This window comes from Dreissena polymorpha, chromosome 4, assembly GCF_020536995.1.
Source record: "Dreissena polymorpha isolate Duluth1 chromosome 4, UMN_Dpol_1.0, whole genome shotgun sequence".
In the NCBI taxonomy this organism is placed as follows: domain Eukaryota; kingdom Metazoa; phylum Mollusca; class Bivalvia; order Myida; family Dreissenidae; genus Dreissena; species Dreissena polymorpha.
The window spans coordinates 68,415,233-68,437,470 of record NC_068358.1 but is presented as its reverse complement, the minus strand read 5'-3'; the positions used below and the strand labels follow the sequence as shown (position 1 = coordinate 68,437,470).

General features: G+C 39.9%; 1 protein-coding gene and 1 long non-coding RNA gene across 3 annotated transcripts in view; both read left to right on the top strand.

Moving 5' to 3' along the window:
• The window catches only part of LOC127878175 (lon protease homolog, mitochondrial-like), a 43,789-nt gene extending 22,133 nt beyond the window's left edge, over nt 1–21,656 (top strand). For both annotated transcript variants that reach the window (XM_052424646.1, XM_052424645.1), the window contains exons 13-23: nt 206–294; nt 1,565–1,703; nt 3,382–3,504; nt 4,394–4,537; nt 5,729–5,851; nt 13,368–13,484; nt 13,893–14,033; nt 14,744–14,909; nt 16,424–16,641; nt 17,051–17,215; nt 19,648–21,656. In XM_052424646.1, the coding sequence (XP_052280606.1) occupies nt 206–294; nt 1,565–1,703; nt 3,382–3,504; nt 4,394–4,537; nt 5,729–5,851; nt 13,368–13,484; nt 13,893–14,033; nt 14,744–14,909; nt 16,424–16,641; nt 17,051–17,215; nt 19,648–19,815 (1,593 nt within the window). In that variant the 3' untranslated portion in view covers nt 19,816–21,656. The remainder of the gene's footprint in view (nt 1–205; nt 295–1,564; nt 1,704–3,381; nt 3,505–4,393; nt 4,538–5,728; nt 5,852–13,367; nt 13,485–13,892; nt 14,034–14,743; nt 14,910–16,423; nt 16,642–17,050; nt 17,216–19,647) is intronic.
• LOC127878192 (uncharacterized) lies at nt 4,824–5,121 on the top strand. Its single transcript, XR_008048765.1, has 3 exons — nt 4,824–4,872; nt 4,940–5,006; nt 5,074–5,121. It is a non-coding gene; the product is annotated as an uncharacterized LOC127878192 (long non-coding RNA).
• Nucleotides 21,657–22,238: the final 582 nt, after the last annotated feature.

Genomic DNA, 22,238 nt, shown 5'->3' with positions numbered 1-22,238 from the left:
ATATATATTACAAGCTCAATGTTAAAAATATGTAGCAAGCCAAATGTGGGATGATATTTGAGAGGCTCAATGTGAGATTACCATTTCTAAGTGAGGGCTAAAGACTTGCTCACTAGTGAGAAGTAATGCTTATAGGTGGGATGGTTTTGTTAGAGGCTGCATGTGATCTTGTCACTATAGACTGCTGTTTGTTGTTGCCTGGTAGGGCCTGGTTGTACCGGAGCATGTAAAGACTGTGATTGATGAGGAACTGAACAAGCTTGGCACCCTTGACAACCACTCGTCTGAGTTCAGGTAACTTGTGTTTCTTCTTAAGCTCAATATAAAGCTGCCTTACTTGGAAATGAAACTACTTAACCAAAATGTTTTTTTAAACAACATTTTGTTACCATTTTTATTAGATTTTTTTATTGCAAGGTTGACAGAATTAGGCCATACAGGCATGTGTTTTGCACTTGTTTATTGCAGTCATTCACAGTAATAATGACAAAGTCTGAGTCACAGACATGGCAAAAGTCCGTCACAATTTACAGAGAAGAATGTCCTTTAAAGAGGAAAATGTACAGTTGTTAAAACATCTGCCTTTAGTTTGCATTAGCTAAATATGATTTGTTTGTTATCATTGTTGCTTTCACTCTTGAAAAGGTCTTTTCTTTTGTTAACTTTCAAAAAATGTGACCTAAGCCAAAGTTTAAAAAAAACACAACATTTGTGATCATTTTGAATACTTAAATAATACACACCCATAATGCAGTTGTTATACAAACATGTATTTGGTTGTCATCAATTAAGTTTTACATTTGACATGATCTGCATATACCCACTTAGAGAAAAAAACATTCAAGTTCATTTACATACGCTTCATGGCTGACTGGTAAAGTTAACTGCTCAAAACTTGTCTGATTCTACCGATAGCTTTGTGTAATATACTTATTGTGGTTACAGATGTTGACAAACGTTATTTGATTATAGCTGGAAAATGAAAGAACCGGTAGAAGTAATTTAATTTTGTTTTGAAAACTTTAAGAGTTGTTACATATTGGAACCAAAACTTACTAAATAGAAAATTTGATAATCTTGCATTTCACCGCTGGCCTTTTTATCAGCGCTCTCCAACGGGCTATCAATCTTTCTCCATGTCTGTACTCAAAGCTTGCCAATACTTAGTGATGGAGCTTTGCTTCACTGGAATATAATGGCATTGTACATTAAATCTGTACATTGTATCTGTTAAACTGCTTGTAGTGTAGGTACTACTTCTAAATAGAAAGGTTAAAACTTAATGATGGAGTATTGGCAATCAATAGTGGAAATTATATACTATTGTTTTAAAGGTTAATAAGTTGTTATGTAATATATGTTTGATAACAGATGAATTAGATGTTATGAACTGAATATTGTGACAGAGATGTTGTGCAATTTATTATATTTCATCTGAAGTTAATATGATGTTATGGTATGAGATAAGAGTGTAATAAGATGTTATGTAAATGACATAAAAGTTTAATAAGATGATTTGGACTGTTTATTCAATGTTATCGTACCAAGATGTTGTGTGTGACAGTGTGACGCGTAACTACCTAGACTGGCTGACATGCCTGCCGTGGGGCAAGTACAGCAGTGAGAACCTGGACCTGGCGCGTGCCACTCAGATACTGGAGGAGGACCACTATGGCATGGAGGACGTGAAGAAGAGGATCCTGGTATAAGAACACTCCAGCAGGGGCCTGGCAGATACATGTGCCTGGCTCTGGGAAAACTGGGCTTAATTCATGTGCTGTCTGCACAGGCTTATCAGGGTCAACACTTGGCTTTTATGGTCTTTTTTGGTTAAAGGAAGTCTTTTCTTAGAGAAAATCCATTAAAGGAATAAAGTGTTGTCCCTGATTAGCCTGTGCAGAATGCACTGGTAACTGTGGGACAACACTGAGCACATTCATTAAGACCAGTTTTCCAGAAGAATGTTCATATACTCACTATTTATGGTGGTAACTTCTCAACATTTACTTATGTAAATGGTTCCACAGTTTTCAAATAAGAATCTTTAAAAATTGGATAGTTGCTTTACTTCTGGCTGCCTTTCTGTGTTTGGTTTTATGAAAAAATAATGCAAAATCAGAATAAAAATGAAGTTTTGCATATAAAAATATAGTTATAATCACCACTAATAAGAGGGTTAGACTTGAATCACCATGGACCAGAGGGGGTAATCACGTGATAGTCAAGATGGCGATGTCGATACCGAGACGGTTATTTTTTGCCGTTTTATACCCTTTATTACTTCTGTTTATTTTTTAAATGAAGCTCACTTTCCAGCCAGTTCATTAAAAATGTGGTTAGCGTTTATTTTGTATTTAAATTTGCTTTATATCTCGACTTTACTCCCCGCAAATTTTCTTAGTGGAGCCCCAATTAGGTCATTCTGCTAAGAAATTTTGCACCGAGTAAAGTCGAGATATAGAGCGAATATTACGATGCAATCAAAACCAGTAACTTTCTTCCTAATATGGCTGGAAAGTAAGCAGAATAACAAAAATAATACAAGTAATACAGGGTATAAAACGACGAAAAATACCTGCCTCGGCATGGACGTCGCAATCTTTTTTTTCACGTGATTACTCTGATGGACATCTGCCAATCTGATGCAAACACTTGTTTGATGGAAGTTCTGGCACATTGCAATGTACAACATTCAAACTTAATTACATTCCCTATGGCATTGTCCACTTGACATTTTTTATCGAATGTTAAAATGTTATCAACTAAGCCCCTTTTGTTCAACTGATAGTTTTTAGAGCATTAAACATGTTGTTTATTTTACAAAACACTTATAAAGGTACAACATACATTGTAAGTCCCGTATTGATTTCAACTGTCAGAGGGGACAGAACGTTCATCCTCAGTCCATCATGTATGTCTGGCCGTCAGTTCTCTCATCTGCAAAACTTTAAAAAGTAATCATGGCACTTTGAACTAAAAATCGTACTTTTGAAGTGCATGAGGAGTGAGCACTGTCTCTGGAAATGGAACAGCTATTTTTATGTCCCCTGAAGGAGGGTATATATTGATCGCACTGTCCGTTCGTCTGTCCGTCACACTTTGCGTTTAGGTTACGAAGAATGCTCATAATTCTATGCCCCTTCAGATGTAGCATTCATATTTGGTATGTATGTTTATATGCACAAGGCCTTTTCATACGCACACAATTTTTGACCCCCTTGACCTTGAACTTAAGCTCTACCAATGAGAAAGAATGTTCTCAGCAAAATCAATAGGGGCTTCATTATAACTCATTTCTAATGTTTTCCTGAATAAAAAATATTTAAATTGTCATAGTCTCTTGCATGCTATGTGATGTATGTGTTTGCTGTCCGGCTGCAGGAGTTCATAGCTGTGAGCCAGCTGAAAGGTTCCACCCAGGGCAAGATCCTGTGTTTCCATGGACCTCCAGGCGTGGGGAAAACCAGCATAGCCCGCTCCATAGCCAGGGCTCTCAACAGACAGGTATGGCAAACTGGGCTGGGGACAAATACACATGTAATGTATTCATATTATCCCTTCAAATAAAGTTTTACAGGAAGGGGTGGGGGTTACTGGAGTTACAATGTTTGTCTGTAGGTTGATGCTATGCTCTGTTAAAATTCTTGTCCTTTGAATAACGTCAGTTTTGTTCAAATAACATGATTGCTTCTCATATATCATATTCACAAGGTGTTTAAGTTTATGCACTTTTGAAGTTTCCCTGTAAAATGGCGACCATTTTGGATTTAAGTTTCCCCTTCTAACCATTAAAAACCAAAATGTTTGTTTTTTGTTCAAAATAATGGCTGCCAGGTGTTGGGGCAGTTTTCATCATAAGTCAAATCTGAGCATATTGTGCTTAGAACTGTAAAGATCCTTATGGTGTCATGTGAGCGTCTTATGGCATACAGCTCTCTTGTTAGCTCGGCTGTTTTCGAAGAAAACCCGAGGTATTGTCATAGCCAGCTTGCCGTCTGGCGTCTGCCGTCCGCGTCGTGCTAAAACCTTAACATGGGCTCTAAAATCAAAGTGCTTCCACATACAACTTTGAAACTTAATATGTAGATGCACCTTGATGAGTTCTACACGCCACATCTATTTTTGGGTCACTAGGTCAAAGGTCAAGATCACTTCTTACAAGCATTCTTTCATTCAAAACTGCACCCATAGCCTAGCGTTGGCACCCGCTATGCGGTGCTCTTGTTTTAATTTTTGGATTAATGCTTTACCCTACAGTAAGATACGAATTTACAACACATCATCTGTGAGAATCCTTTCAGCATTCACATCCTGTTAAGAAGTGTAATCAAAATTCAAACACATATTTTATGGACCAAGTACACGATAAAGCATCAATTTTCTGGCTGTTCAGTATTTCAGGTTCAGTGTTGGTGGCATGTCAGATGTAGCTGAGATCAAGGGACACAGGCGTACGTATGTGGGAGCCATGCCTGGAAAGATGATACAGTGCCTCAAGAAGACCAAGACAGAGAATCCCTTGGTGCTCATAGATGAGGTATGCTATACACAGATACTGTAACAATACATTGAAGAAAGAGAGTCCCTTGGTGCTCATAGATGAGGTATGCTATACACAGAAACTGTAACAATACATTGAAGACAGAGAATCCCTTGGTGCTCATAGATGAGGTATGCTATACACAGATACTGTAACAATACATTGAAGACAGAGAATTCCTTGGTGCTCATAGATGAGGTATGCTATACACAGATACTGTAACAATACATTGAAGACAGAGAATCCCGTGGTGCTCATAGATGAGGTATGCTATACACAGATACTGTAACAATACATTGAAGACAGAGAATCCCTTGGTGCTCATAGATGAGGTATGCTATACACAGATACTGTAACAATACATTGATGACAGAGAATCCCTTGGTGCTCATAGATGAGGTATGCTATACACAGATACTGTAACAATACATTGAAGACAGAGAATCCCTTGGTGCTCATAGATGAGGTATGCTATACACAGATACTGGAACAATACATTGAAGACAGAGAATCCCTTGGTGCTCATAGATGAGGTATGCTATACACAGATACTGTAACAATACATTGAAGACAGAGAATCCCTTGGTGCTCATAAATGAAGTATGCTATACACAGAAACTGTAACAATACATTGCATGGTATACATACCTTGATGTTGCTACATTACTGTCATATGTATATGTATGTGTTAACATACTTACTGAATGTGCATACAATAAGATATTGTCTGCAGAAGAATATAATTATTTGTAAACAAGTAATATTCCATGAATTTTTATGAAAAGTAATGATTTCACATGATAATGTTAAAATTGTATTTACATAAAACACTAATGTTTTTACACATGTATGAGCAATAAAATAGTTTTACTGTGTTGTCATTCAGCTTCTTTTTTCACTTCCAAATTGATTTACAAGTATGTACAATTTAGATGAAAACATATGTTTATTTATCAAATTCGATGAAGAAGCATTTTAAAATTAATTCAAATGATATGCAGAGAGAATAGAATGTATAACCAGAGTTATGTCTAACCAATCTACTGAATGACTTTTGCAAATATTTATATGAAGCGTCTTGTGCACATGTTGGTGCAAAATTTAACTAGTAATACAGATTTCCCATCATACAACAGTAGTTGTGATTGCCAGATGTCAGTTGCTCATATAGTGTGGTGTGTATGTCAGGTGGACAAGATGTCAAGAGGCCACCAAGGGGACCCGGCATCTGCCCTGCTAGAGCTGCTGGACCCGGAACAGAATGCCAACTTCCTGGACCACTACCTTGACGTGAACATGGATCTCTCCAAGGTAAAACAAACCTTATTACCTCTGTCAGCTTATGGTTGATTTTTGAAACGAGGATCGTCTTGTACTTGTTTTATTGTGAGATCTACAAATTATGCTATGATGTCAAGCTTATACGTGTCAGGCAAGGATTTCTTATGTCTGTGCCTTTCCTGCTTACAACAATTTTGTGCCTATTTCAGGTTCTGTTTATCTGCACTGCATATGTGGTGGACATGTGTTTCTATCTGCACTGCCGATGTGGTGGACATGTGTTTCAGGTGCTGTTTATCTGCACTGCCAATGTGGTGGACATGTGTTTCAGGCGCTGTTTATCTGCACTGCCAATGTGGTGGACATGTGTTTCAGGTGCTGTTTATCTTCACTGCATATGTGGTGGACATGTGTTTCAGGTTTATCTGCACTGCTAATGTGGTGGACATGTGTTTCAGGTGCTGTTTATCTGCACTGCCAATGTGGTGGACATGTGTTTCAGGTTTATCTGCACTGCCAATGTGGTGGACATGTGTTTCAGGTGCTATTTATCTGCACTGCCAATAGGGTGGACATGTGTTTCAGGTGCTGTTTATCGGCACTGCCAATGTGATGGACATGGGTTTCAGGTGCTGTTTATCTGCACTGCCAATGTGGTGGACATGTGTTTCAGGTGCTATTTATCTGCACTGCCAATAGGGTGGACATGTGTTTCAGGTGCTGTTTATCGGCACTGCCAATGTGATGGACATGGGTTTCAGGTGCTGTTTATCTGCACTGCCAATGTGGTGGACATGTGTTTCAGGTGCTGTTTATCTGCACTGCCAATGTGGTGGACATGTGTTTCAGGTGCTGTTTATGTGCACTGCCGATGTGGTGGACATGTGTTTTGGGTGCTGTTTATCTGCACTGCCAATGTGGTGGACATATGTTTCAGGTGTTGTTTATCTGCACTGCCGATGTGGTGGACATGTGTTTCAGGTGCTGTTTATCTGCACTGCCAATGTGGTGGAAATGTGTTTTAATATCATAAATACGTTACCTGTTATCTCTAGCTTACCCCTTTCCAAGGGAGTTATTTCATCCGGAAAATATTCAAGCGCTGGGAATCGTCCACCTCTATAAGAATCCAAATCAGGTTAAACATAGTACAATGCAACCTAACAGGAAATCAAGAACCACAATTCATCTTTCCTTTCCAGATAAAACCATGTGCACGCCTATTTTAGGCTCAGGACTTATGTGTTCTTTTCACTGTGTTTTTGTCGGAGTTTAAAAGGATAAAGTTTATTTATCTTTGTACCATTCGGTTTATATTTCTATACTTTTTGTTGCAGTAATTGTCATATTTCTGCTTTTGCTGGGTTTCTTTGTTTGCATCGTCGCTCATGTACATGACGTCATGAGCACGTGAACCACGAGGAATTCGTGCCTATTCCCCAATAAGTAATTGAGGTCAATTGGACAGCGTTCTTTGTGTTTACATTTTGTGGTTTAACTTTTTATTTGAATTTATAATCGTTAATTTGTCTTTTGTAGGTTCTTTCTGTTTCTTTTATTTCAGAATGAACTTACAGGATAGAGGTTCTTGTGGTCATATCAAAGCAAGGTGGGATTCCCACGATACTTGCTTGGCTTGCACCGGTTGCACATTTAAAAACAAATGTGCGGTTTGCGATTTGTGGGCTTACGACGTATGGACATGCAGGTCGCCGGAGGACGTCGATCAGCCGCAAACGCAACGAACCTCCATCCGACGTTGATTACCCGGTGACTCCACTGGTCAAGGATGACCAGCGGTTTTGTCAGTCACTGGGTACCGGGCAAGATGGTGTTGTTGTCAGTCGATCGTCATCAGATCTTATGACTCACACCATGCATCCGGTGACGAAACCGGTCATAATATGACCGGCCGGTCACCGGTCCGGTAATGTCACCGGTCCGGTCCGGTCATCGGTCCGGTCCGGTCATTGATCACCGGTCCAGTCCGGTCACCGGTCAACAGTCATCAGTTAGGCCTGCCACCGATAACACCAATCGCCGGTCAAGAAGAACTCGGTCTTCATCATCGGCTTATTCTTCTACATCCGATTCGTCGTCGAATACATCGTCTTCATCAAGGAGTGGACATCGGACACGCTCTTCTTCGTCGAGCAGTTATCATCGTCGCGGCGCTCATAAGCGATCACGTCGTCACTCACGGAGACGGTATTCCAAAAAATCTCGATCTCATCGCAGCCAATCCACATCTCGACAGCGCAGCCGATCCAGATCTCGACATTGCAGGAAACGAGGACGTCGGCAACGTTCACGTAGACAGCATCGGACTTTCGTAGCATTCGTATAGTCGTTCACCATCGTATTCCGTTATGGAATCGCATGTTTCCATGCCAAATGTGTCGGTTCCAACGTTGACTGCCACACGTATTGCATCTTCAGAAGCTCATCTCACTACTACGGCGTCAGTGTCAACACCACGGGTATCATCTACCGTATCTAGTCGTGTACCCCCTACAGCTACCCTGTCAAATCCTGATACACTATGGATACAGAATTCGGCGGGACATTTTGTACCGGTCAATGCTGATAATTTACCATCTCACGGTTTACATTATCAGTTTACTGACGTCGGGGATGATCATTCGCTGTTACCAGACAATTACAATCCGGTACAAGATATTCTCACTTCTGTTCCTGCTGATTCTATACAAACCGCTGGTGTTGTAGAGAGTGAGGCTGATTCAGATGCAGAATCTAATGTTGAGACGGATCAATATTTAGCTCCGATTGGTCAGATCTATGAACTGATGTTTCGTACTCTTGGTGAAGATTACTGTCCAAGACCTGCTGAACTGTCTTCAAATGCGACGATTTCTGTGACAGAACAACTTTTTCGTACATTTGATCCCAACAGGGTTATTAAGTTGACGGCTCGTTCTGACCCGCGACTTCCCATTGGTTCTACTGTTCTTTCTGTTCTTCAATCATTGGAATCAGCTAATAAGACTATTCCAAAACGAGGAGAAACATGGAAAATTCCTAAGGAACTAGCTGATCCAAAACACCAGGAAGGTAGTAAAAGTTACAAACCTCCTGTACCACATGCAACATCTGGGTTGGATTTTTCAAAACTTCCGGTTCCAGATCCGGACATTAGCAAGCTATCTCTTGTAATGCCAAGTGGTTCCAATTCAGTTTCTGTTCAGTTTTCAATGTTGGAAACTTGGGAAATGAGGGAACGTAGATCATTAGGTTTGACTAACCAAATTGACTTTATGCTAGCGACAATTTTACAAATGGTGTGTGATTGGTCGGAATCTGTTCCGGAGGAACTCTGTGATTTGTTAATTCATCTCTCACGGACCACACTGGCCTTATCTCACACTTCTGCTTCTTCAATGTCCGAGATGCTAAGGATTCGTAGAGATCTTATCCTTACTTCTTTACCTAAAGATTTTCTGTTGGAACCTGGTATGAACTCGCTCAGAACAGCTCCTCTCACATCAGGGTTCCTTTTTGGTGGAAGGATACAAGAAGCAATCACAGCTGACAAGGATGACCAACTTCATGCTTCTTTAGCTAGAAACAACTCTGGACAACGCCAAGGGGTCTTTAAGCATCCTGCTTCTAGGCCACCAGCAGTTCCAGCATTCAAGACGGCTAAGAGAAATAACCTTTTCTCTAAAAAGCCTTCTTTTAATCCACGGTCAGGTCCTAATAGGCAGTCTTCCTATAATAGACCTTCTTTGTCACACAAGTCTTCTAATAAAGATTCTGGAAAAAAGGGCAAACCCAAGCCGGGACAGAGGAATTTCAAACCTTCTACCGGCAGGGGCGCACCTCCTGCTTATCAGCCCTAGGTCCCTTCCCTTTCTACCGCCACAACCTCCGATGCCGGAAATACCAGTCGGGGCCAGACTTTTCCACTTCTCAAATCGATGGCTTCAAATTACTTCAGACGCATGGGTTCATTCTCTTGTGACAAAAGGCCTGACTTTTCAATTCGAAAAAAGGCCTCCACTTTCTCGCGTCCCTATAGAGCTGGTATCTCGGCATCCACATATTCCAGAGTCCATTCTCGGGCTCTTGGAAAAACAGGCGGTAGAAAGGGTTCAAGATCCTTATTCTCCAGGATTTTACAGTCGTCTTTTTCTTGTTCAAAAGAAACATGGTTCCTGGAGACCAGTAATAGATTTAAAAGTGTTCAACATGTATCTCCTCAAACCAACTTTCAAAATTGAGACTCCTTCTTTCATACGGGAATCCATCAAACCCCTGCACTGGGGGGTGTCTTTGGATCTGGAAGATGCTTACTTCCATGTTCCTATACATCCCAACTACCGGAAGTACTTGCGATTCGCCTTTCAAGGCCAAGTCTACCAGTTCCGGTCTATGCCTTTCGGGTTGGCGACAGCCCCACGAGTTTTTACCAAACTAATGTCGGCAGTCGGATCACACCTCAGAGTTCACGGGATTATTCTTCTTCAGTATTTCGACGACTGGCTCTTACACCAGCTCGATCGTCAATTGCTTCTGTACAACCTAGAATTCTCTTGGAAGGAACTCCTCTCGTTAGGGCTCCTTCTCAATGCAGACAAATCAGACCTCATTCCTTCACAGGACTTTACGTTTGTGGGAATGAATTTCTTGACCCACATCAATCGGGTCAGAGTGTCTATTCAACGTATATCAGACCTTCTGATGAAGGTCAACTGGGTTTTGTCCCAATCTCATATAACAGCTCAAGAATTCCTCTCTCTCAACGGTATCCTGAGCTCAGTAGCAGACTTTGTGCAGTTGGGACGTCTCTTCCTACGTCCTCTTCAGCACTATCTCTTAGCTTGTTGGAAATGGTCTCCAGTCAATCTATTAACACAGATTCCAATCCTTCCCTCCTTAAGGTCTCATCTTCAGTGGTGGCTAGACGAGGAGACTCTGTTGGCAGGAGTACCCCTTCTTCCTCCGCAACCGTCATTATATCTAATAACGGATGCGAGCAAGGAAGGGTGGGGTGCTCACCTGGAACCTCTCAGTCTGATAATTTCAGGGTTGTGGTCTCATCAGGAATCTCACCTACATATCAACAATCTAGAAATGCGAGCAGTATTTCTAGCTGTATCTCATTTCCAATCACATCTTCGAGACTCTTGTGTGATGGTGTCAACAGACAACACATCTGTGGTGGCTTACATCCAGGCACAGGGGGGAACACATTCTCAATCCCTGTATCTGGAAACCAGAAAATTACTTGTTCTTTGCAAAACACTCAACATTCATCTGCTGGCAAAATATATACCAGGTCGCCTCAACGCCCTGGCGGATGGTTTGTCTCGCAAACACCAGTTACTTCCATCGGAGTGGACACTTCATCAAGAAGTGACCAACCAGATCTTTTTCAAGTTCGGTTATCCCCTGGTCGATCTATTTGCAACCAGACACAATCACAGACTTCCTCTGTATGTGAGTCCAGTTTACGATCCAGCAGCGTGGGAAATCGACGCGCTTTCGTTCGCGTGGGACCAACTGGACGCTTACGCCTATCCCCCACCCATTCTAATTCCCCAAATATTGGGGAAAATCAGGATGAGCTCTTGCAGGATACTCCTGATTGCCCCTTGGTGGCCCAGAAGATCTTGGTTCAACGATCTTCTCAGTCTCCTGTACGATTATCCCAGGAATCTTCCTCACAGGTCAGATCTTTTGTCTCAAAGCGGCAGACTACATGCGGACCCAAAAATGTTCCACTTACACGTCTGGCCGTTATCAGGCAATCTTTGCAGAAGAAATGTTTTTCTGTCAGGGCTTCAACCCTCGTTGCTTCGGCAAGGAGAAAATCCACCAGAGCAGTCTATGATGCTCATTGGAAACTCTTCTCCAATTGGTGTTTTCGAGGGAAAATTAATCCCCTCAATCCCTCTGCTAGACGAATAGCGGATTTTCTCATTTATCTTTTTGATGATAAGAAACTTTCTCTTAGTTCCATCAAAGGATACAGATCTATGATTTCGCATACATTGGCTTTCACTAAGTCTTCACAAGTCTGTGCTGATCCAGCTATTTCAGAACTTGTTCGAGCTATGGAACTTAGTCGTCCTGTATCTCGTACACTTGCTCCTAAATGGGATTTAGCTTGTGTGCTAGGTTCGCTTATTAAGGCTCCCTATGAACCTCTTGATCAGGCTTCATTACAATTCCTAACATGGAAGACCGTTTTCCTTCTTACTATGGCTTCAGCCAAACGGAGAAGTGAAATTCATGCTCTTTCTATCGAGGATAGTCATCTTCGTTTTGACTCTTCTGATGGTTCCGTTACATTGTTATGTCAGTCAGGATTCCTTGCTAAAAATCAACTCCCCTCTATGGCTTCCAAACCCTTCAAAGTTCCAAGTCTATCTAGAACTTGTGGACATGAAGATGATGATAGACTCCTTTGCCCGGTCAGGGCTTTGAAGTTCAACCTTAAAAAGGTAAAGTCTATTCGAGGTTCTCGCAAGAGACTTTTCATTCCATTAAAAGGGGGGGGGGGGGCGATGTGTCTGCGGCTTCTATTTCTCGTTGGATAGCCTCGACTATAAGGAAAGCTTATTCTTCTCTTTCATCGAGGGCTTTATCCCTGTTTAAGATAAGACCGCATAAATTAAGAGCTCTTTCGGCTTCGTGGGCTTATATTAATCAGACCCCACTATCTGAAGTGCTTCAAGCTGCTTTCTGGAGGAATCCAACCACCTTCTCCTCTTTTTATCTTCGTTCTCTTGAGTGCCAACAAGACAATTTGTATAAGTTGGGTCCTCTTGTAGTGGCTCAAACTGTAGTTTCTTCTATGGCGTAAGTACACTGGTGCCATCCGAGAATTAAGTACTATACTGTACTAACAAAGATTATAAGAGGACGTGATTCTATTATCTCTGGCTGTAAACCCTCTATATGGGTTCTGCTGTGATGGGAAAAAATATGCGAACCTTCCCGCCGCAGCTGCAAAATCAGCTAGAGATAACAGGTAACGTATTTATGATATTAAAACAAATTTTCTTAAAGTAAAATTCATTTTAATTATTAAATACTTACCTGTTATCGGTAAGTCCCACCTCCCACCCCGCTCATCGCCTTTTTATGTTTGCGTAAAGGAAAGATGAGTTGTGGTTCTTGATTTCCTGTTAGGTTGAATTGTACTATGTTTAACCTGATTTGGATTCTTATAGAGGTGGACGATTCCCAGCGCTTGAATATTTTCCGGATGAAATAACTCCCTTGGAAAGGGGTAAGCTAGAGATAACAGGTAAGTATTTAATAATTAAAATGAATTTTACTTTAAGAAAATTTGTTTCAAGTGCTGTTTATCTGCACTGCCAATGTGGTGGACATGTGTTTCAGGTGCTGTTTATCTGCACTGCCAATGTGGTGGACATGTGTTTCAGGTGCTGTTTATCTGCACTGCCAATGTGGTGGACATGTGTTTCAGGTGCTGTTTATCTGCACTGCCAATGTGGTGGACATGTGTTTCAGGTGCTGTTTATCTGCACTGCCAATGTGGTGGTATGTGTTTCAGGTGCTGTTTATCTGCACTGCCAATGTGGTGGACATGATTCCTGAGCCTCTCAAGGACCGCATGGAGCTTATAGACGTGTCAGGCTATGTGGCAGAGGAGAAACTGGCCATAGCAGAGGTAGTAGACTACAATAAATTAATTGATGAACAGGCATTTAATCACAGTTCAGTTTATGTAGATATATATATTGACTATTGAGATTGTTTAAACTTGTTTATTATAAATAGATTGTACTGAAAGTCATTTACTTTTAGAGAGTCCACTTCCTAGGTAGACCAGTATTTAGTATGAAAAGATTCTCAGAACGATCCCTGAATGAAGATCAAACCAGGGACCTCTCATGAGCAAGGCGGACAATATTTCCATTACAACAATTCAATGTATTGAGATTGATGTTACTTTGCTTGTGTGAGTTACCTGTTACAGCTATGTAACTCAGTGTTGTGTGCATTCCAGAAGTACCGGTTGTTACTATGAGTGAGTTATGTATGTCATTGATGTAACTCGGTGTTGTATGCCTTCCAGAAGTACTTGTTGCCCCAGGCGCGGGAGCACTCGGGCGTTAAGCCTGAGCAGGTGCACCTGGCCAAGGAGGCCTTGACTGAGCTCATCAAGAGCTACTGTCGGGAGAGCGGTGTACGCAACCTTCAGAAACATGTGGAAAAGGTCAGTCCTTCTACTGGGCAGCATTGGAAACAAAACAGGGAAAAGAAATGAGACTAACTCTGGAAATATAAGTTTAATGCATGTGCTTTATGTGTCGTCAAAAAATAAATTAGCCTTTGCAATCTGAAGCACTTTTCATCTTAACTTGATTTTTACTGAGACAAGACTTCTTATAAATAGAAAACTCCATACATTTGGAAAGTGTTGTCCCATAATTGGCCTGTGTAGATGACACTTTTTGCACATGCATTAAGCCCCATTTTGTTTAGAGTGAGGCTGAAATATATTTGGCTGTAAACAGATATGCTGCAAGTCTTCCTTCGTGTAGCTTGTGTTGTATTTATAACAACTCTTTTCATGGTAATTAGTTGGTATGAAATCAAGCACAGTTTTGACTTCTCTGTGTATTTCCTTCTAGATTTGTAAGAACTTTTTTTAATTTATAGACTGGCAACTGTTGATCAGTGCTTAGGTTGCTGTCACGTGCAAGCACTAATCAGCGCATTGACACACTTACTTCTTATATAATTTATAAGTTTAGCAAAATAACCCATAGTTAATAAATTGTCTTCTTTGTCCATGGATACCAAGCTTCTGATTGTCTTAAAGAACCATAGGAAATTGTATAAAAATAGAATTCAATAACAAATTCAGCTTCATTTCTGTGTGGTGCAGAATGTCCCATTGCTAATTGAGCTTCTGGTTTGCAGATTCTACGTAAGGCTGCTCTGAAGATCGTGTCAGAGGGTGTGGAGAGGGTGGAGGTGACTCCTAGCAACCTGTATGACTTTGTGGGCATCCCCAAATTCACCCGGGAGAGAATGTACGACGTTAACCCACCTGGGGTGGTCACAGGCTTGGCATGGACAGCTTTTGGTGAGCATTTATACCTTTATTTATCATCTTGTGCTATACAAATGCCTTTTTATGTCCCCCACCAATATAGTGGGGGACATATTGTTTTTGCCCTGTCTGTTGGTTGGTTGGTTGGTTTGTGTGTTTGTTTGCGCCAACTTTAACATTTTGCCATAACTTTTGCAATATTGAAGATAGCAACTTCATAATTGGTATGCATGTGTATCTCATGGATCTGCACATTTTGAGTGGTAAAAGGTTAATGTCAAAGTCATCCTTAGAGGTCAAATATATCGCTTCAAAGCGGCGCGGTAGGGGACAAAGTGTTTCTTACAAACACATATCTTGTTAAGTTAAGTTTTTGGAAAACGTAATACATACCTTCTTATAACCACAGATCTCTATAGTCTGATTCTGTTAGGTTGGTTATTTAAAATTTTAAGTTAGTACTTTTTGATAATTGAGGCTTTTAGGTCAATGTTCATGGTCAGACTTGTTTGGGTGTTTATCAATGTGAATCACTACAATCAGTAAATGTTTAACCTGAACCTGGCACACTAAGTAATCATTACTATAATTAGGGTAAAATGTGTATACTTTTGCATTTGATGATTTACATTCCTGTGCATGGAACAATTCCAGGGGCATACATTTCACTGTCCTGCACGAACTGGTGACTTAAATTTTGCTATGGATAAGAATGATTTCTCAAACACTTACAAACTCAAGCAATCCCATTTTCAGAGCAGTCAATTTCATGATTTTGTAACAGTTCTTGCGTTTGCTAGTCAAGTGATTAGACTGTGTCGCTATTTGTTACAATTAAATGCATTGATCATACTGTTGTAGCTTTGACCAGTCTATGTGACGGAGTTGTATTGCGTTGACACTGTTTACTTCCTCAGTTAAATGTCAAAGTATCGGTAGCAAAACAATTTAATACACCATTTATTTGGATGAAAATATCTCGTTGAATAGATAAATAAAATGGATCTATTACTATTCTTTATAATTGAGATAAAAAATAATGTTTGCCATAAAGAAAATAAATATACCTGATTTTGTCATCTTGTAGCTCTGCAAGACGTTCGGCTTGTATGAATTTTTATGCCCCCAAAGGAGGGCATATAGAGATTGCATTGTCCGCCTGTCTGTCCATCTGTCCTCTTTGTCTGTCCGTCACACTTTGCGTTTAGGTATTGAAAAATGCTCATAACTTCTATGTCGCTTTAGATGTAACATTCATATTTGGATAGCATGTGTACATGGACAAGGCCTTTCCATACTCACACAAATTTTAACCCCTTTGACCTTTACCTTGAACTTAGGGTCGGCGTTTAGGTTTTGAAAAATGCGTTTAGGTTTCCAAAAAATGCTCATAATTTCTATCAAAGCGTTTATCTGGGGCATATGTCATCCTATGGAGACAGCTCTTGTTATGAATTTTAATAGTCATAATGCTAGGGTGTTTCATGGATAGTGTGCACTGTGTATATTGACAAGAGATGGGACTGTAGTGTATGCGGTCATTGCAGGAGGATCCACGTTGTACATTGAGACCGTGGTGAAGAAGGCCCTTGACCTAGATACAGACTCCAAGGAGAAGGGCGACCTGCAGGTCACTGGTAACCTAGGAGACGTGATAAAGGAGAGTGTCCAGCTGGCGTACACATACTCTAAGCTGTTCCTGAGACGTGTTGACGATAGCAGCCAGTTTCTGGAGAAAGCACATATACATCTCCACCTCCCAGAGGTAACGTGAAGTGAGAACCAGGTGGGCAAGTCTGCTGAATGTTGCTCAATATAGAATAAATTACATTATTCTTAGTTAACAAACAATAATTTTGAGTGAAGAATTTGATCCTGATGCTTTCTATTTATACAGACTAATGAAATGTGTATTTAATGCATACTCTTCAAATGATATAATAGAAGTTTTCAATAAAAGAGAGATCATGTATTGCTTTTAATAATAATTTATATCATCAAAACCTTATCATCCAGCCTAATGAAATGTTACATAATTATTGCTTGTAGACTGTACCAGACTAGAGATACATGTCAAGCAATTTGAACCACCAGTATTTAACACTTGCACAGTAATACAATGTCCCCAGTCTCTCTGACAGTGGTTATATATATCTGTTTCTTGTGTTGGTCAGGGTGCCACTCCCAAGGACGGGCCAAGTGCTGGGTGTGCCATTGTAACTGCCCTCCTGTCTCTGGCCTTGAACAAATCCACCCGCCAAAATGTGGCAATGACAGGAGAAATCTCACTCACGGGCAAAGTGCTCCCTATTGGGGGAGTGAAAGAAAAAGTTATTGCTGTAAGTACTTAACATAAGAATGGGCATTTGTTAGCTCACCTGAGCACAACGTGCTCATGGTGAGCTTTTGTGATCACTTTTCGTCCGTCGTCCGTTGTCAGTTGTGTGGCGTCAACATTTGCCTTGTTAACTCTCTAGAGGCCACATTTATTGTCCAATCTTCATGAAATTTGGTCAGCAGATTGGTTTCAATGATATCTTGGATGAGTTTGAAAATGGTTACGTTTGCTTGAAAAACATGGCTGCCAAGGGGCGGGGCATTTTTCCTGATATGGCTATAGTAAAATCTTGTTAACACTCTAGAGGCCACATTTATTGTCTGTTCTTCATAAAACTTGGTCAGAAGATTCATCCCAATAATATCTTGGACGAGTTCGAAAATAATGCCGGTTGGTTGAAAAACATGGCCGCCAGGACGGGGCATTTTTCCTTATATTACTATAGTAAAACCTTGTTAACACTTTAGAGGCCACATTTTTTTTCCGATCTTCATGAAACTTGCCCAGAAGATTTGTGCCACTGATATCTTGTATGAGTTCAAAAATGGTAACCTTTGCTTGAAAAACATGGCTGCCAGGGGGCGGGGCATATTTCCTTATATGGCTATATATATTGCTATAGTGAAATCTTGTTAACACTCTGGAGGCCACATTTATTGCCCTATCTTCATGAAACTTGGTCAGAAGATTCATCCCAATAATAACTTGGACGAGTTCGAAAATGATGCCAGTTTGTTGGAAAACATGGCCGCCAGGGGGCGGGGCAGTTTTCCTTATATGGCTATAGTAAAACCTTGTTAACACTCTAGAGGCCACATTTATTGTCCTATCTTCATGAAACTTGGTCAGAAGATTCATCCCAATAATATCTTGGACGAGTTCGAAAATGATGTTGGTTGGTTGAAAAACATGGCCGCCAGGGGGCGGGGCATTTTTCCTAATATGGCTATAGTAAAACCTTGTTAACACTCTAGAGGCCACATTTATTTTCCGACCTTCATGAAACTTGCTCAGAAGATTTGTCCCACTGATATCTTGGATGAGTTCAAAAATGGTAACCTTTGCTTGAAAAACATGGCTGCCAAGGGGCGGGGCATTTTTCCTTATATGGCTTTATATGGCTAAAGTAAAATCTTGTTAACACTCTAGAGGTCACTATTATTGTCCTATCTTCATGAAACTTGGTCAGAAGATTCATCCCAATAATATCTTGGACGAGTTTGAAAATGATGCCGATTGGTTTAAAAACATGGCCGCCAGGGGGCGGGGCATTTTTCCTTATATGGCTATAGTAAAACCTTGTTAACACTCTAGAGGCCACATTTATTTTCCGATCTTTATGAAACTTGCTCAGAAGATTCGTCCAAGTGATATCTTGGATGAGTTCAAAAATGGTAACCTTTGCTTGAAAAACATGGCTGCCAAGGGGTGGGGCATTTTTCCTTATATGACTATATACGGCTATTGTAAAATCTTGTTAACACTCTAGAGGCCACATTTATTGTCTGATCTTCATGAAACTTGGTCAGAAGATCCATCCTGATAATATCTTGGACGAGTTCAAAAATGATGCCGATTGGTTGAAAAACATGGCCACCAGGGGCGGGGCATTTTTCCTTATATGGCTTTATATGGCTATAGTAAAACCTTGTCAACATCCTAGAGGCCACATTTATTGTCCAATCTTCATGAAATTTGGTCAGAAGATTGGTCTTAATGATATCTTGGATGAGTTTGAAAATAATTATGTTTGCTTGAAAAAAATGGCTTCCAAGGGAGGGGGGGCATTTTTCCTTATATGGCTATAGTAAAATCTTGTTTACACTCTAGAGGCCACATTTACTGTCTGATCTTCATGAAACTTGGTCAGAAAATCCATCCCGATAATATCTTGAAAGAGTTCAAAAAGGATGCTGGTTGGTTGAAAAACATGGCTGCCAGGGGGCGGGGCATTTTCCTTATATGGCTTTAGTAAAACCTTGTTAACACTCTAGAGGCCACATTTATTTTCTGATCTTTGTGAAACTTCGTCAGAAGATTTGTCCCAATAATATCTTATCTCAGGTGAGCGACTTTGGGCCTTTCATGCCCTCTTGTTTTTCAATAATTGTAGATAACATTTCATTTAGGAGTCTTTACTGTGGACCCTTCAATTACTCATAAAGTAGCTTGACAAGACTTGTTTTGTGGATATAGTGCCATATTGTGATTATGCATGTTAATGCAGTTTTAATATCAGACAAAAATTATGGTTCCTATATATTTACAGATGATTACATAAAACACATGGAAATCCTGCTCGTACTATAACAACACTTAGCTATAAAGGGGACTGCTGTTTTGTCAGTGATAAAGCTCCTGTTGAAGCTGTTATCTTGTGTTATATCACCTACAGGCAGGCTATTGTGATCCAATGTGTGTCTCTACTTTTAGGCTCGCAGGTCAGGCATGGAGTGTGTGATCCTGCCAGAAGACAACCGCAAGGACTTCTCAGATCTGCCTGACTACATTGTTAAAGACCTGGAGGTGCACTTCGCAGCACACTACTCGGATGTCTTTTCTGTCATGTTCCCAGACATTCAGTTTAAATCCTCTAGCTGAAATTAAGCTAACAATTTAGCATGGGTGTCTAACCAACCGGTGGATATCAGTAAATAACTTAAGTTTGCCTTGACCAATTTTGGTGAACAATTTTATACATCATGCTTGAATTGAGACCTTGCTAGGGCTTGTCTTTTGGCTAGTCAGGTAAAGGGGAAGGCAAATGTTAATAAGATGTAAAAATGTTCCTGTTTAATAACTTGTGCTCGGTTTGAGGTATTGCTAAATAATTATTCCATTGTTGAAAAACTGGTATCTAGCTATTGCCATGTTGGTGTGTAAATAAATCAATGCTTTATTCACTTCCATCATATTGCAAACGCTTAATACTGGCAACATTGAGATTTAAGTCAGATATTTATTTTGTTTCCAAGGTATTGAACAAGATGTGTTTAGTGTGTTTAGCTCACTTTAGCACAAAGTGCTCATTGGGATCTCGTTGGATACCTTATTGTCTATCATTTTGTGGACCCTTTTTTCGAACGACCTGGCATATTTTAATGAAACTTTACAGAAATGATCCTTGGATTACCCTCTTTCAAAGTTGTTCAAAGAATTGTGTGTTTTACATTTCTTATTAAAATAGATACATGTATTTTAAATGAAAACTTCAAAAAGCTTATGGGTAACATTGGTAAGAGCTATAACATTTGGCTTGGAAAATCTGCAAGTGGTCCTTTCTTTTGTTGAAATAATTATGTTTGTTTCAAAATGTTCACAAACCCCCCAGAGTCATAAGATTGATATAAACTTGTATAGCTAAATGACTAATCAAATACAACAAGGCCAAGAATTGGAATAGTTGGCATGTAACATCTTTACCACGTTTGTTAAAATTAAGCCCCTTAGGTTACCAGTATTTCCCTTTGTTGTATATAGTGAGCACTTCAAAATCTTCTGTAAAATAGGAGAGCCCAGAGTTGCAATATTTGGGATGTACCATTTTATGGCGGTCCACTACCAAGTTTGTTCAAATTATTCTCCTGGATTTGATATTGGCCCCACCCTATAGCGATCACATTTCCCTTATTTTTAAATATTGAATATAAATATTGAACACTTACAAGATCTTCTCTGAAACAAATAGGTTCAGTATTTGCCATTAAAATCATATTGTGGTTCTTGACACAAAACTGCTCCCTCCTCTTGTTTCCATTATATGTATACATGTATAGTGAAAATCTGCACACAAAAATATCCTCTGATATCAGAAGGCACGGAGAAGTTTGTTAAAATCATGCCCAAGGGGCTAAAATTGGCCATGCCATGGGGATTACTTGTTCCCTTAAATGTAATTGAAATTTGTCATATATCATCTTGGGGTAGCCCTCTACAAAGTTGACTTAAATAGTTCACGTGGGGCCTAAATTGGCCCCACCCTTGTTTTTATAACATAATTGCCAAGTTTGAAAGTTTTTGTGGCGCGTCAAAAACATGGCAATGCCGGAATGCAAGTTTCGTTATATGGCTACAGTGAAACATTGTAAACACTAGACGTACCTTTTTGTCCAATGTTCATGAAAGATGCTTAGATTTTTTTTTCAGCCAACTACGAAAATGGTTTATGAAACATCAGAGAATAAGCTTTGAACAGTTCAGTTTACCCCTAAGTTTAGGGCGAGCAACCTTAGGCGAATTACGTTGTTTATTTATATATTTGGATATTTTTGTCAGTGTTTATAAGCTTGTTGTAAAGAATTATGTAGTGTTGTATTGTTTTTCATTATATTATTGTTTACAGTCTATATTGAAATATTGTCATAAGCGCAACTCTGATAAATGTAAGAGTGTCATGTACATTCAAGTTGATTGAGTCATAATAAAATCACATTAAAACAGGAGTTTTGTTCTTAGTTTATCAATATTTTGAGTTTATTTCAAACATCTGAGTTTGTCAATTTATTGTAGCCCTTTTTAGCATGGAAATTTTATTTCTAGTGTTGTTGGAAGTTTGAAATAGAAAGATATAATATTGGTAAGAAAGGCTGTACTCTGTTTTGTCCTCTCATGTATTCCCTCATACAACCTGGTTTGAATGTGCAAGCTTCGTAAGTAGCTGTGTTCCATCATCTGTTACACCGACTCGCTTCCGAAAGCTGCACGAGTTGTTTGAATGTTACCATACTGAGAGTAAAGCCCGGCCCCCTGTCATATGATGACCCAACAAACTAGGTCACCAAACTGAGTAGATGGGTTATCTCCCTCACCCTTAACAACATTACACAGTATAATATGACACAATAAACTACCTCACCAAACTGAGTACATTGGCTTTGCCCTTAACGTAAGTCTGTCAGTACTCAAATTGTGCTATAAATTTTGCCGCAGTCGCTATTAAGCAACAGATGATGTAATGCAAAATTTAATCCCCCCGCTTTTAACTAGTGGCAATAGTTTATTTCGTGACACTATCGGCTTTAATT